Source organism: Cydia splendana, chromosome 16 (assembly GCF_910591565.1).
Source record: "Cydia splendana chromosome 16, ilCydSple1.2, whole genome shotgun sequence".
NCBI classification, from domain to species: Eukaryota; Metazoa; Arthropoda; class Insecta; order Lepidoptera; family Tortricidae; genus Cydia; species Cydia splendana.
Window position 1 is genome coordinate 9067231 of NC_085975.1, and position 16009 is coordinate 9083239.

At 34.5% G+C, this 16009-nt stretch overlaps 1 protein-coding gene across 1 annotated transcript; it reads left to right on the top strand.

Moving 5' to 3' along the window:
* Positions 1–15482, top strand: LOC134798223 (probable peptidoglycan muropeptide transporter SLC46). Its single transcript, XM_063770590.1, has 7 exons — positions 1–209; positions 298–558; positions 3163–3337; positions 10955–11132; positions 13194–13569; positions 14215–14455; positions 15406–15482. Exons 1-7 carry the CDS (start codon positions 62–64, stop codon positions 15464–15466), a joined length of 1440 nt encoding a protein of 479 aa, XP_063626660.1. The 5' UTR covers positions 1–61; the 3' UTR covers positions 15467–15482.
* The last annotated feature ends 527 nt before the right edge of the window (positions 15483–16009 follow it).

Sequence of the window (16009 nt, forward strand, 5' to 3'; positions counted from 1 at the left end):
GATGATTGATGATACTCCATAAATTAGATAACAATTACGTACATTTATTGTTCCTTAAACAATGTCTGTTAATAATAATGAAACAATTAGTGATAATGAATTGGAGACCACTGGAACTACAAATACCATTAGTGAGCTACCTGGTAGACCATTTAAGATTACGATGGAAGTGCCTTTATTCTTAACATTAATGGGCATAGCTCTTTCAGGTATTACTGGTTTTATTTACCAAGTCATCTCGTAGAAACGAAATAATTAATGTGCGCTTTATGAATAACATTATTTTTCTTTTCATAGGCACTGCTATTAATAACATTCTATTATATCGTACTTGCGTACATACTCTTAACTATACTAACGACGAATGCAAAGGATTTCTACTACCGGACAAAACAAATGACACTCGCAAGCTGGAGGAGGAAGTCCAGAAATATGCAACATTTATTTCAATGGTGAGGACAGTCCTAGAGGCTCTCGTCCCTGCTGTCCTCTCCCTATTTCTAGGTGTATGGTCAGATACTCATGGCCGGAAACCCTTAGTTGTCTGGCCATTGCTTGGTAAGTACCATCCAGTTTCCTCAAATATAGCTGCTTTTATATGAAGTTTTATAATATACTAGCAACACTAATATGGTTCAAACTGCTGGATGGAAGAATGAAAGTATCTTTGCTGGCTAAGAATGAAATATAACTGCTAATGCTGCCAAGTGTGTCTCCAAGCTTAATCTTACATTAACATGACAGTGGCAAACACCAAAGATTCATTTATCATGGCATATTAGTGTATCCAGTGATATGCCACTTGCAACTATTATGTCATCAGGTGACAACCAAAACTCACTAATTATTAAAAAAAATATTAAATAAAAATCAACCTTATTTAGATATAAATATGGTTCACTATGGCTATTAACTTGTGATAGTAATTAGTGAGTTTTGGTTGTCACCTGATGATGTGAAATAAGAAGTAATATAAAGCTGAACATAACTATTGGTAGAGCCTTGGAGTAGTGTTGTTGAATCATTGGGCCTTATAATCTAGTTTTAGCCATGTTAGAGCAATTTGATATATGGTGTAGATTGTGTGGTGGATTTTTTTTGTTTGGATGCTGGATAGATCCAGATTGTAATCTGTATCTATAAATAAATATATGAGTAAATGTGGGTTAACTAATTTATTCTGGGATTTATAATAGCGTTTGGAGGGTTAATTGTATTATAGACATGAATATATCTTGATCAAAATAAATCTTGATATTCTGTGTGGCACACATCTGCTAGTTTGATACTAATAAATTTTAGTCAAATTTGACATGTAGAAAACTGACGCCCCAGGGATGAACACAGGCTATACTTGATTTACTGAAAAACATCTGCTTTGGGAGATATAGGTGCCGGAAAACTTCTTGAACAAGTGACCTTGCCTGTAAGTCCCAAGACAGAGATGGAAATACAGTACAACAGTGTACTGTATCTCGCACAAATAATGATAGGATTAAACAAAGTTAGGACGGCACCTATCCTCTGGTATTCCTGTGTTGTCCAAATGTAATTTGTCAGAGTATGTGTGACAATAATACATAATATATGTATACATATGTTATTTTAATCCTCAAAATTTCTTTACTAATACCTAATGTATGGTTGTAATAATTGAATAGTTCACAAATTTGTGGCAAGGAATGAATACCACAACACATTATGAATGCGAGAAAAACTACCTAGGGGCTGTCCATAAATTACGTCATGAATTTTTGACGATTTTTGACCCCCCCGCCGCCCCTAAAATCATCCAAAAATCATGCTTCGAATGACCCCATTTCCTCCTTCGTCATCATCCGATGTCCAGACCCCCCCCCCCCCCCCCCCTAATTTGAAATGACGTAATTTATGAATAGCCCCCTATTTCTATTTTGACTTTATTATTTAGAATATTTTATATAGTGTTTCTTGTATGCATCATGTGTCACAGTACTTGTGCTAGCTGTAACTGATAATGGCCAACTGTTGGCATGGCACTTGACATAAACTTTGAGGACAATCAATCATGACACTTAATAGTATGACATTACAGTTGCAATTTCAATACCTGCTCGCCTGTTCTTGGTTACTATTGTTAGCAGTGATTCATCAAACATTCTACAAGTGGACACCCTTTGCCGTTAATAGGTGGGTCCACATAGATCGAGCCGCTTTGCGAGGTAATTCCCCTGCTATGTCTCGGGCGCTGCAGGTGTATAGGCGTATATGGCATAGGTACGGTACGGCTTAAATACCTAGTCCGACGCTAACGCTTGCGAGGCCACAGTGCCTCAAGCGAGGCACGTCCTCTCAGAACGACCTGGGGGGCGATTTATGAATTTCGATCGCTCGATTTCGTCACTCGAAAATCGGTGGAAAACAGGCGAAATGCTAATTTTTGAATAAAAACCGGGCAAGTGCGAGTCGGACTCGCGCACGAAGGGTTCCGTACCATAATGCAAAAAAAAAAAAACAAAAAAAAAGCAAAAAAAAACGGTCACCCATCCAAGTACTGACCACTCCCGACGTTGCTTAACTTTGGTCAAAAATCACGTTTGTTCTATGGGAGCCCCATTTAAATCTTTATTTTATTCTGTTTTTAGTATTTGTTGTTATAGCGGCAACAGAAATACATCATCTGTGAAAATTTCAACTGTCTAGCTATCACGGTTCGTGAGATACAGCCTGGTGACAGACGGACGGACGGACGGACGGACGGACGGACGGACGGACAGCGAAGTCTTAGTAATAGGGTCCCGTTTTACCCTTTGGGTACGGAACCCTAAAAACGAGCGATATAAGTTGGGAATCTAGTGGTATTGACCACTCGTTTTCAGTTCTATGAGTAGAATTTAAATGTCTAGTAGTGGAGATATTATTGAACGAAATACACGAAATAGAGCGGTCGAAATTCAAAAATCGGTCCCGTGATACGCGCGGCAATATCCTTGCCTTGCGAGGCGGTAAGTACCTCGTAAAGTACGTTCCGCGTGGTTCCGCGTTATGCGTCGTTACTGGGATTGCAACCGTAATGTGATACAATTAAAGTTTACTTTTGTTTATCGCCGACTAATCTTCTGCTGGGCCAGGTGGTTCACTAAATTCTTCTCTTAATTTTATTCCAATTAAAATTATTTCTAGGCTTAACGGTGACCTCAATGTGTACAGTGGTGTACAGTATGTTGGATGATTATGGCCCGTGGTGGTTCATATTGGTGGTGCTTCCATTTTCCTTCACAGGAGGATTCACTGTGTTGATAACAGGAGCATATTGTTATATCAGTGACATTACTACGACAGATACGAGATCACTTAGGTAAACAAGATTAGTAAAGGCTGTTCTATCCTCCTAAGGCCCAAGGCCCTACCTATAGTACTTATTCAGTTCAATCAAATTTAAATCATATTCGATTGGAACAGAGTTGCTTTTGCTTTGTTTCGTTCAGTTTTTGAACAACGCAAAATCAACTCTTATTTCCTACATTGTAGGTTCAAATTTCTGTGCCAAATTTCGCATTTTTCATTTGTATGGCTGGGCCTTAGGAGGATATCATGATAAAATCCACTGAGGCACACGCCGCGCACGCCAATAGATTTTCGAAGTACATATATCTGGTCTATCCGGGATCCATCCCAACCTAGGGGTGACGGTTTCCACAATCAACATGACAAAAATGCCAAATTTCATTGAAATTGCTTTAAAAGGTACCAAGCAGACAGATTCTTTTGCCTTTATAATATTAGTACTTGTGGATATATAATATGTGCGGCGTGGCCGTGTGCCGCAGTGGACTACTGTACACGTAATGTTGGTTTTGGGATCATTTGCCAGTAGACTGTATGGTCATCTGACCATAATAACTTATTCTTACCAACCGTTTTAGTTTAACTGCAGGCCTATAGTTTTTGTGATTTGTGTGGGTACTTCGGATTGTAGATTGTGTGGATACGTAGGTACTTACATACCTAATCTCTCTTTATCAGCTTTGTTTGTTTGAAGTACATTTTATTTCATCGTTGAGAGCCTCAAAGTGGCCTAACTAGGTAAGGTTCTTTAACTCAAGCTGGATCTTTTGTTTAAGGGCTCATTTAAACGGCGCCCGAACACGCATACGATTTTATTTACATTGCGGACCATTGAGGTTACATCAACTTAGTCGACCGATCAAATCAAAATAATGCAATGTAATGAAACTCGCATGCGAGATCCCGCACCTAGACTGGTCTTATTGTTGTAAAATTCAATTTCGACTGGCAAATCATATTACTTTTTGGCAACCGGGTTTTTTAAGCTAATTAGACCCCGCTGAATCCCATTATGCCGGTTGCTTGATCGAATTCTTGACCGGAAGTGAGATATTTGATATTAAAGGTCCCTTTTTTTAGTTTTTCGTAAATAACTCTTAAACGGTGGCTCATAGCCAAAAATGTTCATAAGTAATCTGCATAAAATTGCCTACAAGAAAGAGTCAGTACAATTTTTCGCTAGGATCAATATTCAAAGAGATATTAACGCGGGAAATTTAATTATAATCACTTCTAAGGTCCCTTTTTTAGTTTTCCGTAAATAACTCATAAACGGTGGCCAATATCAAAAAATGTTGTTAAACGATAATAATCTACACAAAATTTTGTACAAAAAGAATCAGTACAGTTTTCGCAGGGATCAATATATAAAAAGATAATAAAGGGAAAGTTAATTATAATAAATTTTAAGTTTCCTTGTTTTTATTTATTCGTTAATAATTTGAAAAGTATAACTCATAGCAAAAAAAATCTTATACATAAATAATAAACATAAAATTTTCTACAAAAAACACGTAGAACACTTTTCGCTAGGATCAATATTTAAAAAGACAAAGCAGCGGATAAGTTAATTATAATCAATTTTAAAATCCCTTTTTAGTTTTTTGTAAATAACTCGTACACGGTGTCCCATAACAAAATAGGTTTTTAAGAATAAATTATCTACATAAAATTTTCTCCAAAAAACATCTTGAACTCTTTTCTCTAGGATCAATATTTAAAGCGATATTAAAGGAAGAAAGTTGATTACAATCAGTTCACTGGTCACTTTTTTTTAGTTTTTCGTAAATAACTCGTAAACGGTGGCCCGTTGCAAAACAATATTATACATAAACATTAAACATAAAATTGTCCACAAAAAAGGTTCTGTACACTTTTTCGCTACGATCAATATTTAATGAGATTTTGAAGGGGCAAGTTAATTATAATCAATTCTAGACATTACTTAACTTTCCCGCTTTAATAGCTTTATAAATATTGATCCTAGCGAAAAGTGTTCCACATGCGTCTTATAGGAAATTAAATTTAAATTATTTATGTATCAGATTTTTTTTGCTATTGGTCATAATTTACAAATTATTTACGAAAAACTAAAAAAAGTGACATGTGAATTGATTGTAATGAACTTTCTTCCTTTAATATCGGTTCAAATATTGATCCTAGAGAAAAGTGTTCAATGTGTTTTTCGTAGAAAATTTCATGCCGATTATTTTTTTACAAGAATATTAAGAACTTATTTTGCTATGAGCCTTATTTTACGAGTCATTTACGAAAACCTAAAAATAGGGACCTGGAAATTGATTATAATTAACTTACCCACTTTAATACCTCTTTAAATATTGATCGTAGCGAAAAAGTGTACAGAACCTTTTTTGTGGACAATTTTCTGTTTAATATACATGTATAATATTGTTTTGCAACGGGCCACCGGGCCAAATATCTCACTTCCGGTCAAGATTTCGATCAAGCAACCGGAAAATTCGGATTCAGCGGGGTCTAATTAGGTTAAAAAACCCGGTTGCTTAAAAGTAATATGATTTGCCAGTCGCATCAAGAAGGAGAGCGATTTTGAATTTTTTTGTCTAGTCTAACCGTCTAAATGTCGAGCGCAGGGACCGGAACCGGTTACCTTAACCGGGGTTTTTCATAGGGTTATTTTAGAAGTGGTTATAAAAACCCCTACCATAACGGTAACCGTCTGATAAGGTAACACTTTGATTCGGTAACCGTATCAGATCGAGTTAACCTCGGTTACCGGTAACCGAAATAAAAACCCAGTCGATTCAGTTACCTCATAATAAGGTTTTGAACCAGTTCAAACGATTGTAATCTTTACGCACACTTAAATTGAACTTATTATTGAATAACCGTGGTTGGCATGGGCGGTCTATTAAGTCTCCAGCACAAACATGTTTCTTTGTCGGTAACTTCGCTTATTGTCAATTCAAACAATATTGTACTTTGACTCCTTAAGCTAAAATTGAAAACATTATTGGGCGATTACAGTATTATTTTGGAGCGACAGCCGCAGCGCGGCCATTCCTTTGTTTATCTTTATACTTTTATACCTGTGTGTTCCTATTGTTTTTGCTCATTTCGGAGCAGTTCTAGTTTGGAATTTTTAGAAATGGGCTTCCTGCGAGTAAACACCATCCTATCCTAGCAATATCTGTTATTGTTTAGTTATATTTTTAATGCTACTTAGATATTATTTTTCTATTTTCGGGTTCAAACTTGGTATGTACCTACAGATTAAAGACTGATTTAAGGAAAAAATTTAACCTAACTAGTAATTTTACTGGTAGTTATAGTTTATCTTTAGATAGAGTGATTAAAAAAATGTCGTTGTGATAAAGATACATGCGTTAGCGGATTGTGGTAGATATTTAACCATTGTTGACAAATGACATAATACCTAATAATGAGCTTATTTTATAATAAGCAATTACTTTTAAACGTTTTCAGATGCGGTAAGTTGTGTCAGCTAAAAGTCGTAATTTACCTTGTTTTGCTTAATGCAGCGAGCAGAAAATATATATATTATCTATAGCAGTGATAACCTTATTTTAATACTTCAAATCTTTCATTAATACCAGAATTCATTATATTTATTAAGTATCTGTAACATTGGAAAGGTGAAATAATTTTGATTAAATTAAATAGATACATACTTAGTAAGCAGTGTTGGGCATTCAAGAATAAAATCATTATTTGAATAAGAATTCCTAAGAATAAAATCATGTTGATTTATTCCCGTCAAAATTATTCAAATAAAAAATTTAATAAGAATAATCTCATTCTTAATCAAGTTAATGTAATCTTGATTTTATATTCTTAATAATATTCCTGGATTAAAATGTAGTCTGGGTGCCGTATAGATAGAAGTAAATAATAATAGTTGTCTAATTTATACCTAATTTTATTCAATAAAATCTTAAGAATTTAATTTACTGCCGCATAGTCTTTGTACTATGATTGATAACTAAATCATCAGGTACAATTCAGCTGATCTGCTCGGATGGTGGATAGCGAAACACTTCAATGGCTCACTGTGCCTAATTTAATGTAAAAAAATAAAATACCGGCCAAGTGAGAGTCGGACTCGCGCAGGAAGGGTTCTGTACCATTACGCAAAAAACAGCAAATAAATCATGTTTGTTGTATGGGAGCCCAACTTATATATTTATAATATTCTGTTTTTAGTATTTGTTGTAATAGGGGCAACAGCAATACATAATCTGTGAAAATGTCAACTGCCTAGCTATCACGCTTCATGAGATACAGCTTAGTGACAGGCAGACGGACAGCCGAGTCTTAGTAATAGGATCCCGTTTTTACCCTTTGGGTACGGAACCCTAAAAAATATGTTTTTAAAGGTATGATAAGGAATAGCTCGATATGGTGTATTCCTATTTCTCTCCGCCGGGCACAGATGGGAATAGGCACTTCATTTAAATCATTCCCATATGTCCCCACCTCATGTATCGCGGCGGTCACGTTGGGCAGGAACAAATGGGGAAAGTATTCATGATTTTTTGTTTTCGAATTATGTTTAGTATGTAGTTTCAGTGTCCGCGTTACTACCGAGACTCATTGTGTTTTTAAAAGTTCAGCTGATATTGATGATATTTAAAATTTTTGTACTCATTATTAGACGGAAATGAATAGGTATTAATATCGTTTGACACACTGCCTACCGCACGTGTTTAGCAAATGCTGACAAAAAATTCACCACGCCACGACTTAATCTTATTGTTATTGCCAATGAGTAATAAATGACGGTCTCAAGTGGAAACACAGCAAATAATACAATACAATTCATGCTGCGATCTGCGACATTCAGCAAATCTAGTGATAAGCGTAGGACTATTTTCTTACCTGATGTAATTTGCTATCTCATTCACTTTCCGTAGGTGTGAAAGAGATAGCATACGTAAAGACCTCAAGGCTGATAAGAATAATAAACAAAATACGACATACTTAATTGGCAAAGGAATATACATTGAACCATCATAATTATAATTTCGCAGTTTACTTTATATGTAGTTTCATTATCAAATTATCATCGCCGTTTCGAAGGCTCCAAAAAAATGTACATATCTATCACAATATAATCTATTACGCTAAAAAAAATTCAAATCAATCCGACCGTTGAAAAGAGGGGTGAAATTCATTTTACTAATTTTATACATTGTACTACAAAAGTTAAATTAATTGAGTATAACATTCTAATTTAATAAGACGTTATTTAGAATAATCCTACATTAGGAATAAATATTCCGTTTTTTATTTTTCATTTAAATAAAAGTGACATGATATATTAACTTTCATTTTATTCTAAAATAACGAGTGCAAGAACTATTCTAATTAAAATCTATTGGATTAAGAATAAAATTCCTGTGTTTATTCTTCTTCGTATTCAAGTAAATTTTAGCCCAACTTAGTATGCTTTCTACATTCCAACAAAACTTTCTTCTACAATTCACGGGATTTTTTTTAAACCCGAAAGAGTAAAAGGAAATAGGTAGTAGTAGGTAGTAATGTATGTAGTATTTTTTTAGACTCCGCTGTCCGTCTGTCTGTCACCAGGCTGTATCTCATGAACCGTGATAGCTAGGCAGTTGAAATTTTCATAGATTATGTATTTCTGTTGCTGCTGTTACAACAAATACTAAAAACAGAATATAATAAATAAATTAAATAAAAAAAATATATTTAAAAAAATAAAAAATAAAATAAACAAAATAAATAAAATAAACAAAAGAAACAAAAGAAACAAAATAAGCAAAATAAACAAAATAAACAAAATAAACAAAATAAACAAAATAAACAAAATAAACAAAATAAACAAAATAAACAAAATAAACAAAATAAACAAAATAAACAAAATAAACAAAATAAACAAAATAAACAAAATAAACAAAATAAACAAAATAAACAAAATAAACAAAATAAACAAAATAAACAAAATAAACAAAATAAACAAAATAAACAAAATAAACAAAATAAACAAAATAAACAAAATAAACAAAATAAACAAAATAAACAAAATAAACAAAATAAACAAAATAAACAAAATAAACAAAATAAACAAAATAAACAAAATAAACAAAATAAACAAAATAAACAAAATAAACAAAATAAACAAAATAAACAAAATAAACAAAATAAACAAAATAAACAAAATAAACAAAATAAACAAAATAAACAAAATAAACAAAATAAACAAAATAAACAAAATAAACAAAATAAACAAAATAAACAAAATAAACAAAATAAACAAAATAAACAAAATAAACAAAATAAACAAAATAAACAAAATAAACAAAATAAACAAAATAAACAAAATAAACAAAATAAACAAAATAAACAAAATAAACAAAATAAACAAAATAAACAAAATAAACAAAATAAACAAAATAAACAAAATAAACAAAATAAACAAAATAAACAAAATAAACAAAATAAACAAAATAAACAAAATAAACAAAATAAACAAAATAAACAAAATAAACAAAATAAACAAAATAAACAAAATAAACAAAATAAACAAAATAAACAAAATAAACAAAATAAACAAAATAAACAAAATAAACAAAATAAACAAAATAAACAAAATAAACAAAATAAACAAAATAAACAAAATAAACAAAATAAACAAAATAAACAAAATAAACAAAATAAACAAAATAAACAAAATAAACAAAATAAACAAAATAAACAAAATAAACAAAATAAACAAAATAAACAAAATAAACAAAATAAACAAAATAAACAAAATAAACAAAATAAACAAAATAAACAAAATAAACAAAATAAACAAAATAAACAAAATAAACAAAATAAATAATGTAAATAACATTAATAAAATGAATATTATTAATCAAATAAACTACATTAATAAAATGATTATTATTGATAAAATAAATAACATTAATAAAATAAATAATATTAATAAAATAAATCAATTATAGTAAATAAATAACAAAGTAAAAAAAAAACTAAATTAAGAAAATTAACAAAGTTAACAATTAATAAATGAACTATTTTTTTTTTGTATTTTACTGACGGCACATCACTAAATACGGATGTAGCAAACCTATAAGCAACCGATAATAAAGGTAACCGATAATAACTGAATAAAAACCTGTTAAAAACCCCTAACAAAAACCCTATCGCGATGGGGTTTTGAGATTAACTCGGTTAAAGGTTAGGGTTACCGTTTCAATAAGCTTACCATTACAATCAGGTAACAGCATGATAGGGTTACCGAATGATACGGTAACCGAATCGATTGGGTTACCGAATGGATAGGATTAAGCGTAAAGAGGGGTTTTCCGGTCCTTGGTCGAGCGTGAATAGTCGATATGCCTATACCACGATGAGAGGAGGCCTGTACCCAGCAGTGGACGCTGACGATATCGTAAGGTGACAACTAAAACTCACTAATTACTACCACAAGTTCAGAGCCATATTGAACCGTACGGTTGTACCACAACAAGGTTGATATTTTTTTGCAATAAGTGACTTGATTGTCACCTGACGATATAGCTTGGCAATTTCGGTAATGTGTGTTAATGTTAATATTGGTGGGTTTCATAATCTCAGACCTTTATTTCCCTATCAGAATGACAGTGGTCGAGGCGGCGATATCAGCCGGGAGCATCGTAGGTTCCATAATGAGTTCCTATATCCTCGGCTACGTGGGAAATGTGTATTTACTACTTATCGTCACGGCTCTGTTTGTAGCCGCGTACGCTTTCACGAATGTTTGCTTAATTGAGTCTTTAACAGGGGCAATACAGGTACCTATTTGGAAATTATTTGTATTTTCTATTAGAATATTGTTCACTTATTAACGATTGCCAATTTCAAATTTCTTGATTTCAAGACGATGTTCTCGTAAGGATTATTATTATCTTTATCTAATAGGGGATATTACTGCAATGTTCTGCCGCCAGAGTGCAGCACTACCAACTCAGTAAATTCGTAAACTAACTTATACATACTGTGCCTTAAACTGTTTTTTGACAAGTTTTCACAGACAATAAAATATGACATTGATGCATCAAGGCGGTTTGTTAACAAGGGCCTACCGGTAAACGCGAAAATCGAAATTTAGTTATCTGCCTCTTTATCGCTCGAATATGCAAGAGTAATAGAGTGATTAGATAACGAAATTTCGATTGTCTTGTTTCGCGGTAGGCCATGTGATTCACGTGACGTGTGATGTGTCAATGTGGTTTGTTTACTGTATGTGCCACATAGTGAGCGTCAGGATGGCGGGTGGACCTCAGCGAATTTGAACGAAATATTTATAAACATATTGTACCTTCGGTGTACTTTAGTGTACTTTAAATAGAATTCAGTGTACTTCTCCCGCAAACGAGATATTTAACAAAAAAGGTCCACCCGCCATTTTGACGTCAGGATGGCGGGTGGACCTGTGAAATCTTGGATTATACTGCACTCCAAGTATGTAGTTATAGTGTACTTTCAGTGTACTTGCGTAAACTATGAATAAAAAATCAGTGTACTTCTTCCAGAAACGAGATATTTAACGAAAAAGGTCCACCCGCAATTCTGACGTCAGGATGGCGGGTGGACCTGTGAAATCTTGGATTTTACCGCACTCCAAGTATGTAGCTATAGTGTACCTTCAGTGTACCTACTTCTGAAAACCTTTAATAGAAATCAGTTTTCTCGTCCCTAAAACGAGCTATGCTCAAACTAAAGTCCACCTGCCAACCTGCGGCGGTAGCACGGTCGCATTTTTATCGCTTATCATAGTAACAGACTATAAAAATGGAACCACGCTGCGCCCGCTAACGTCAGGTTGGCGGGTGGACCTATGAAATCTGTAGTACCTTCTCTAGTAGTAATCGAATAAGAAAGAGTGATAGAGGCAGATAATTCGCGGTAGGCCACCTGTAAACAAACCGCCTTGGTGCATCAATGTCATAGTGAAAACTTGTCAAAAACTGTTTAAGGCCTAGTATGTATAAGTTATTCTATGGCTTACTAAACAAATTAGTGCTGCTCTCTGGCGGCAGAATGGCGGGTGGACCTTTTTTGTTAAATATCTCGTTTCCGGAAGAAGTACACTGATTTCTATTCATAGTTTACGCAAGTACACTGAAAGTACACTATAACTACATACTTATTTTATTTATTTATAACTACATACTTGGAGTGCAGTATAATCCAAGATTTCACAGGTCCACCCGCCATCCTGACGTCAGAATGGCGGGTGGACCTTTTTTGTTAAATATCTCGTTTCCGGGAGAAGTACACTGATTTCTATTCATAGTTTACGCAAGTACACTATAACTACATACTTATTTTATTTATTTATAACTACATACTTGGACTGCGGTATAATCCAAGATTTCACAGGTCCACCCGCCATCCTGACGTCAGAATGGCGGGTGGACCTTTTTTGTTAAATATCTCGTTTCCGGGAGAAGTACACTGAATTTTATTAAAAGTACACTAAAGTACACCGAAGGTAAAAATATGTTTATAAATATTTCGTTCAAATTCGCTGAGGTCCACCCGCCATCCTGACGCTCACGCCACCTACGCAGAGCTTTGCCTAATATTCCCTATTTGCGCCTTGTTTAGATCCATTGGAAACGAAACGATTTTTAAATTTAAATAAGTTAAGTAACTATTATTTCGATATACGTCAGGTGACAAGCAAAACTCACTAATTACTAAAAAAATATTAAACAAAAATCAACCATTAGGTATTAATATGGTTCACTATGGCTATTAACTTGTGGTAGTAATTAGTGAGTTTTGCTTGTCACCTGACGATATATTCATATTACTTTCTTCTATTAAAAATAATGATTTGATTTCAGGGAGGATTATGCTCTGTCCTAGATTTTCTTCTAGTCAAAGAAATGGTGACCGAATGCTTTAAGCGCCGACCAAACCATGGAAGAGCCAAGATTTTCCTTCTCACACTAGCAAATACATTTACAATTTTTATACTCTACGGGGCGTCTAGCTTAGATTACCTGTATACAAGAGAGAAGCTACATTGGGCGATGAAGGAATATACTCTATTTACTGCGGCAAATACTTTAATTGCCTTCTTGGGATCTATTTTGGGAATATACATTTTTCAACGCGCTCTTGGCTTGGGGGATGTGCCGCTGGCAATCGTGTCGTTTATTTCTTCGGTGGTAGATTGCTTAATAAAGACGTTTGCAGTTACTACATGGCACATGTATCGTAAGTATTTCAATAGTTTAAATTACTAATTTACTTTGTTGTGGGCGAGCATGCTACCCGCTGTAAGCAGGCCGCGCCTTTACTTGCTCTAAACACAAGAAAATCATCCACACTAATCGTCAAACAGATCGCGTGGGTTATTTGCGTGTGGCTCGCGCTTGTACATGGTCAAGATACTGGTCCCGTATACTATTTTGTATACCGTTGCTTATGTAATGCATATAATCTGTGCAAGTGCATCAACAAGCGCAAGTTACATGCTCCGTGTGCAAGCACACACATGAAATGAATGGAGAAAGCAATTTATATTTTGGTTCTCTACGGCATTAATTGTCGGATTACCCACATAAAAAGGAACCATCATTGAGAGCACTATCTACAAATACACAGCTTTTACCTTGCTTATTTTATGAAAATTACTTGTAATTTTCATTTTTGAAGGCCCTTGGGCCTTCAGCACATATAATACCGTACCGCCCGTGCCAGGCCTACATTTTAAATGAGACTTACAGGGCCGAGGTCTATAGCACCCTGGTCTTCATTGTGTTGATGTGGACCTGTGCCAAAGATTTGACGTGTCAACTTAAATCAGGCCTTTAATTTCTGCAGTTTGAGTCGGGTTCAATAAAACTTTTTTCTTTTCAGTTACATCAGTGTCTTTCGTGAGAGTCATATCGGCTCCGCTGATACGATCTTTCTTGTCAAAAATGGTGCCGCTAGAGGACATAGCGAAGGTGTTCGCGCTTCTCTGCACTATGGAGTCGGTGTGCCCGATTATAGCGCCGTTGATATATAATACACTCTATAATTTAACAATACACGATTTTCCGGGCGCTTTTTATTTATTGAGCGCCGTCATTAATGCAGTGTGCATTGTTATGCTAGGGTGAGTTGAATTTAATTAATAACATAATAACTTCTTTTTTTAAACTATAAAAGCTAAATAAATTATAGCCCTTGCAGTTATACAGGAAGTAAGTAGACTGGCTGGCCAAGCAAATCCAAATAATAAACATGTGTAAAACTCCTTGTAAAAATGCATTCGAAAAAAAAGATCTATTAATTGTGTAAAATCTAAGACATTTCGTGCTTCGAATTTGACAGCTAAACGATACGGCGCTGCGTATATTATGATGTGAGTGATAGCAAAAAGAATAGATAGTATAGAGAGGTCCTGTCATTGTAAATGTTGTAGTCACTGTAAATTTACTGCCATCTATCGACACACGACTAAAACTCAAAATGAAAACGTATAAAGTTATCAAAAAATGTATATATATGGATAAATGATTTTATTATTTTTATATCATTTTGATCCATGTTCATTCACTGATATCTATGTGTTAAAATTGTTAAATATGAAACGGTGTCGTCACGCCATCTAGCCGAGGATAGGCTAAAGGTGTGTGCGGCATCTATTCGAGAATGACTTTTACTTGAATTCCGAGGCACGTTTTTTCCTTAGACTTTATTCGTCTTATACGAAGTTACATATGTCTTTGGTGATAGTCTAAAGGTGACGTTTTCAAATTCAGTTACCACAAAACATGGCGCAGTATACCTAGAGCGCCATCTGTTTCGGCTGTCAATGAATTCACGTTTTTATCTGAGGCTTTATCTATTTCTACCTATGTAACAAACAATAAATATCTCCTTGATTCGAAATAAAATGTTAATTGTAGATGGCGCCATTCACCCAGTTTTAGTCGCATTTTATTTCTATGGCGCCATCTATGTTAAAATGGAAATGAATAATCGCTTTAATTTATAGAGGTTCTTTTACTTTTGTAATTTACGACATTTTTTACCAAATTAATATGTATTGTATTGTTTTAGGTTCGTCATGTATTACGAATCGGATGCAACACCATACCAACCATTACAAGTTTCGCTGTAATAGATACAATTCAAATCTTCAAAAACAAATCCTGGATAGATTGGCATGGGCTACTTTATTGTAGCTGAAAGAAAATAACAGACCGATAACTAACTATAATAACTAGATGTCTGGCAGGAGCTCAAAAAGGAACCCCACCGTGCATTGTCCCGCAGCGACTCAACTGTACTGCTCGCAGCTTAACAACTGGCAATATGCCGCGCAAGATTTTTGACATCATCATCATCATCATCATCATATCAGCCAGAGGACGTCTACTGCTGGACATAGGCCTCCCCCAAAGAGTGCCACAATGACCGGTCCTACGCCACCCACATCCAGCAGACTACCCGCGACCTTTACCAGGTCGTCAGTCCACCTTCTACCCACGCTGCGCCTTCCGGTACGTGGTCGCCACTCGAGAACCTTTCCGCCCCAACGGCCATCGGTTCTACGGGCAATGTGCCCCGCACACTGCCACTTAAGTTTAGCGATTCGGAGGGCTACATCGGTTACTTTGGTTCTGCTGCGGAAGGCCTCATTTCTGATGCGATCACGCAGAGA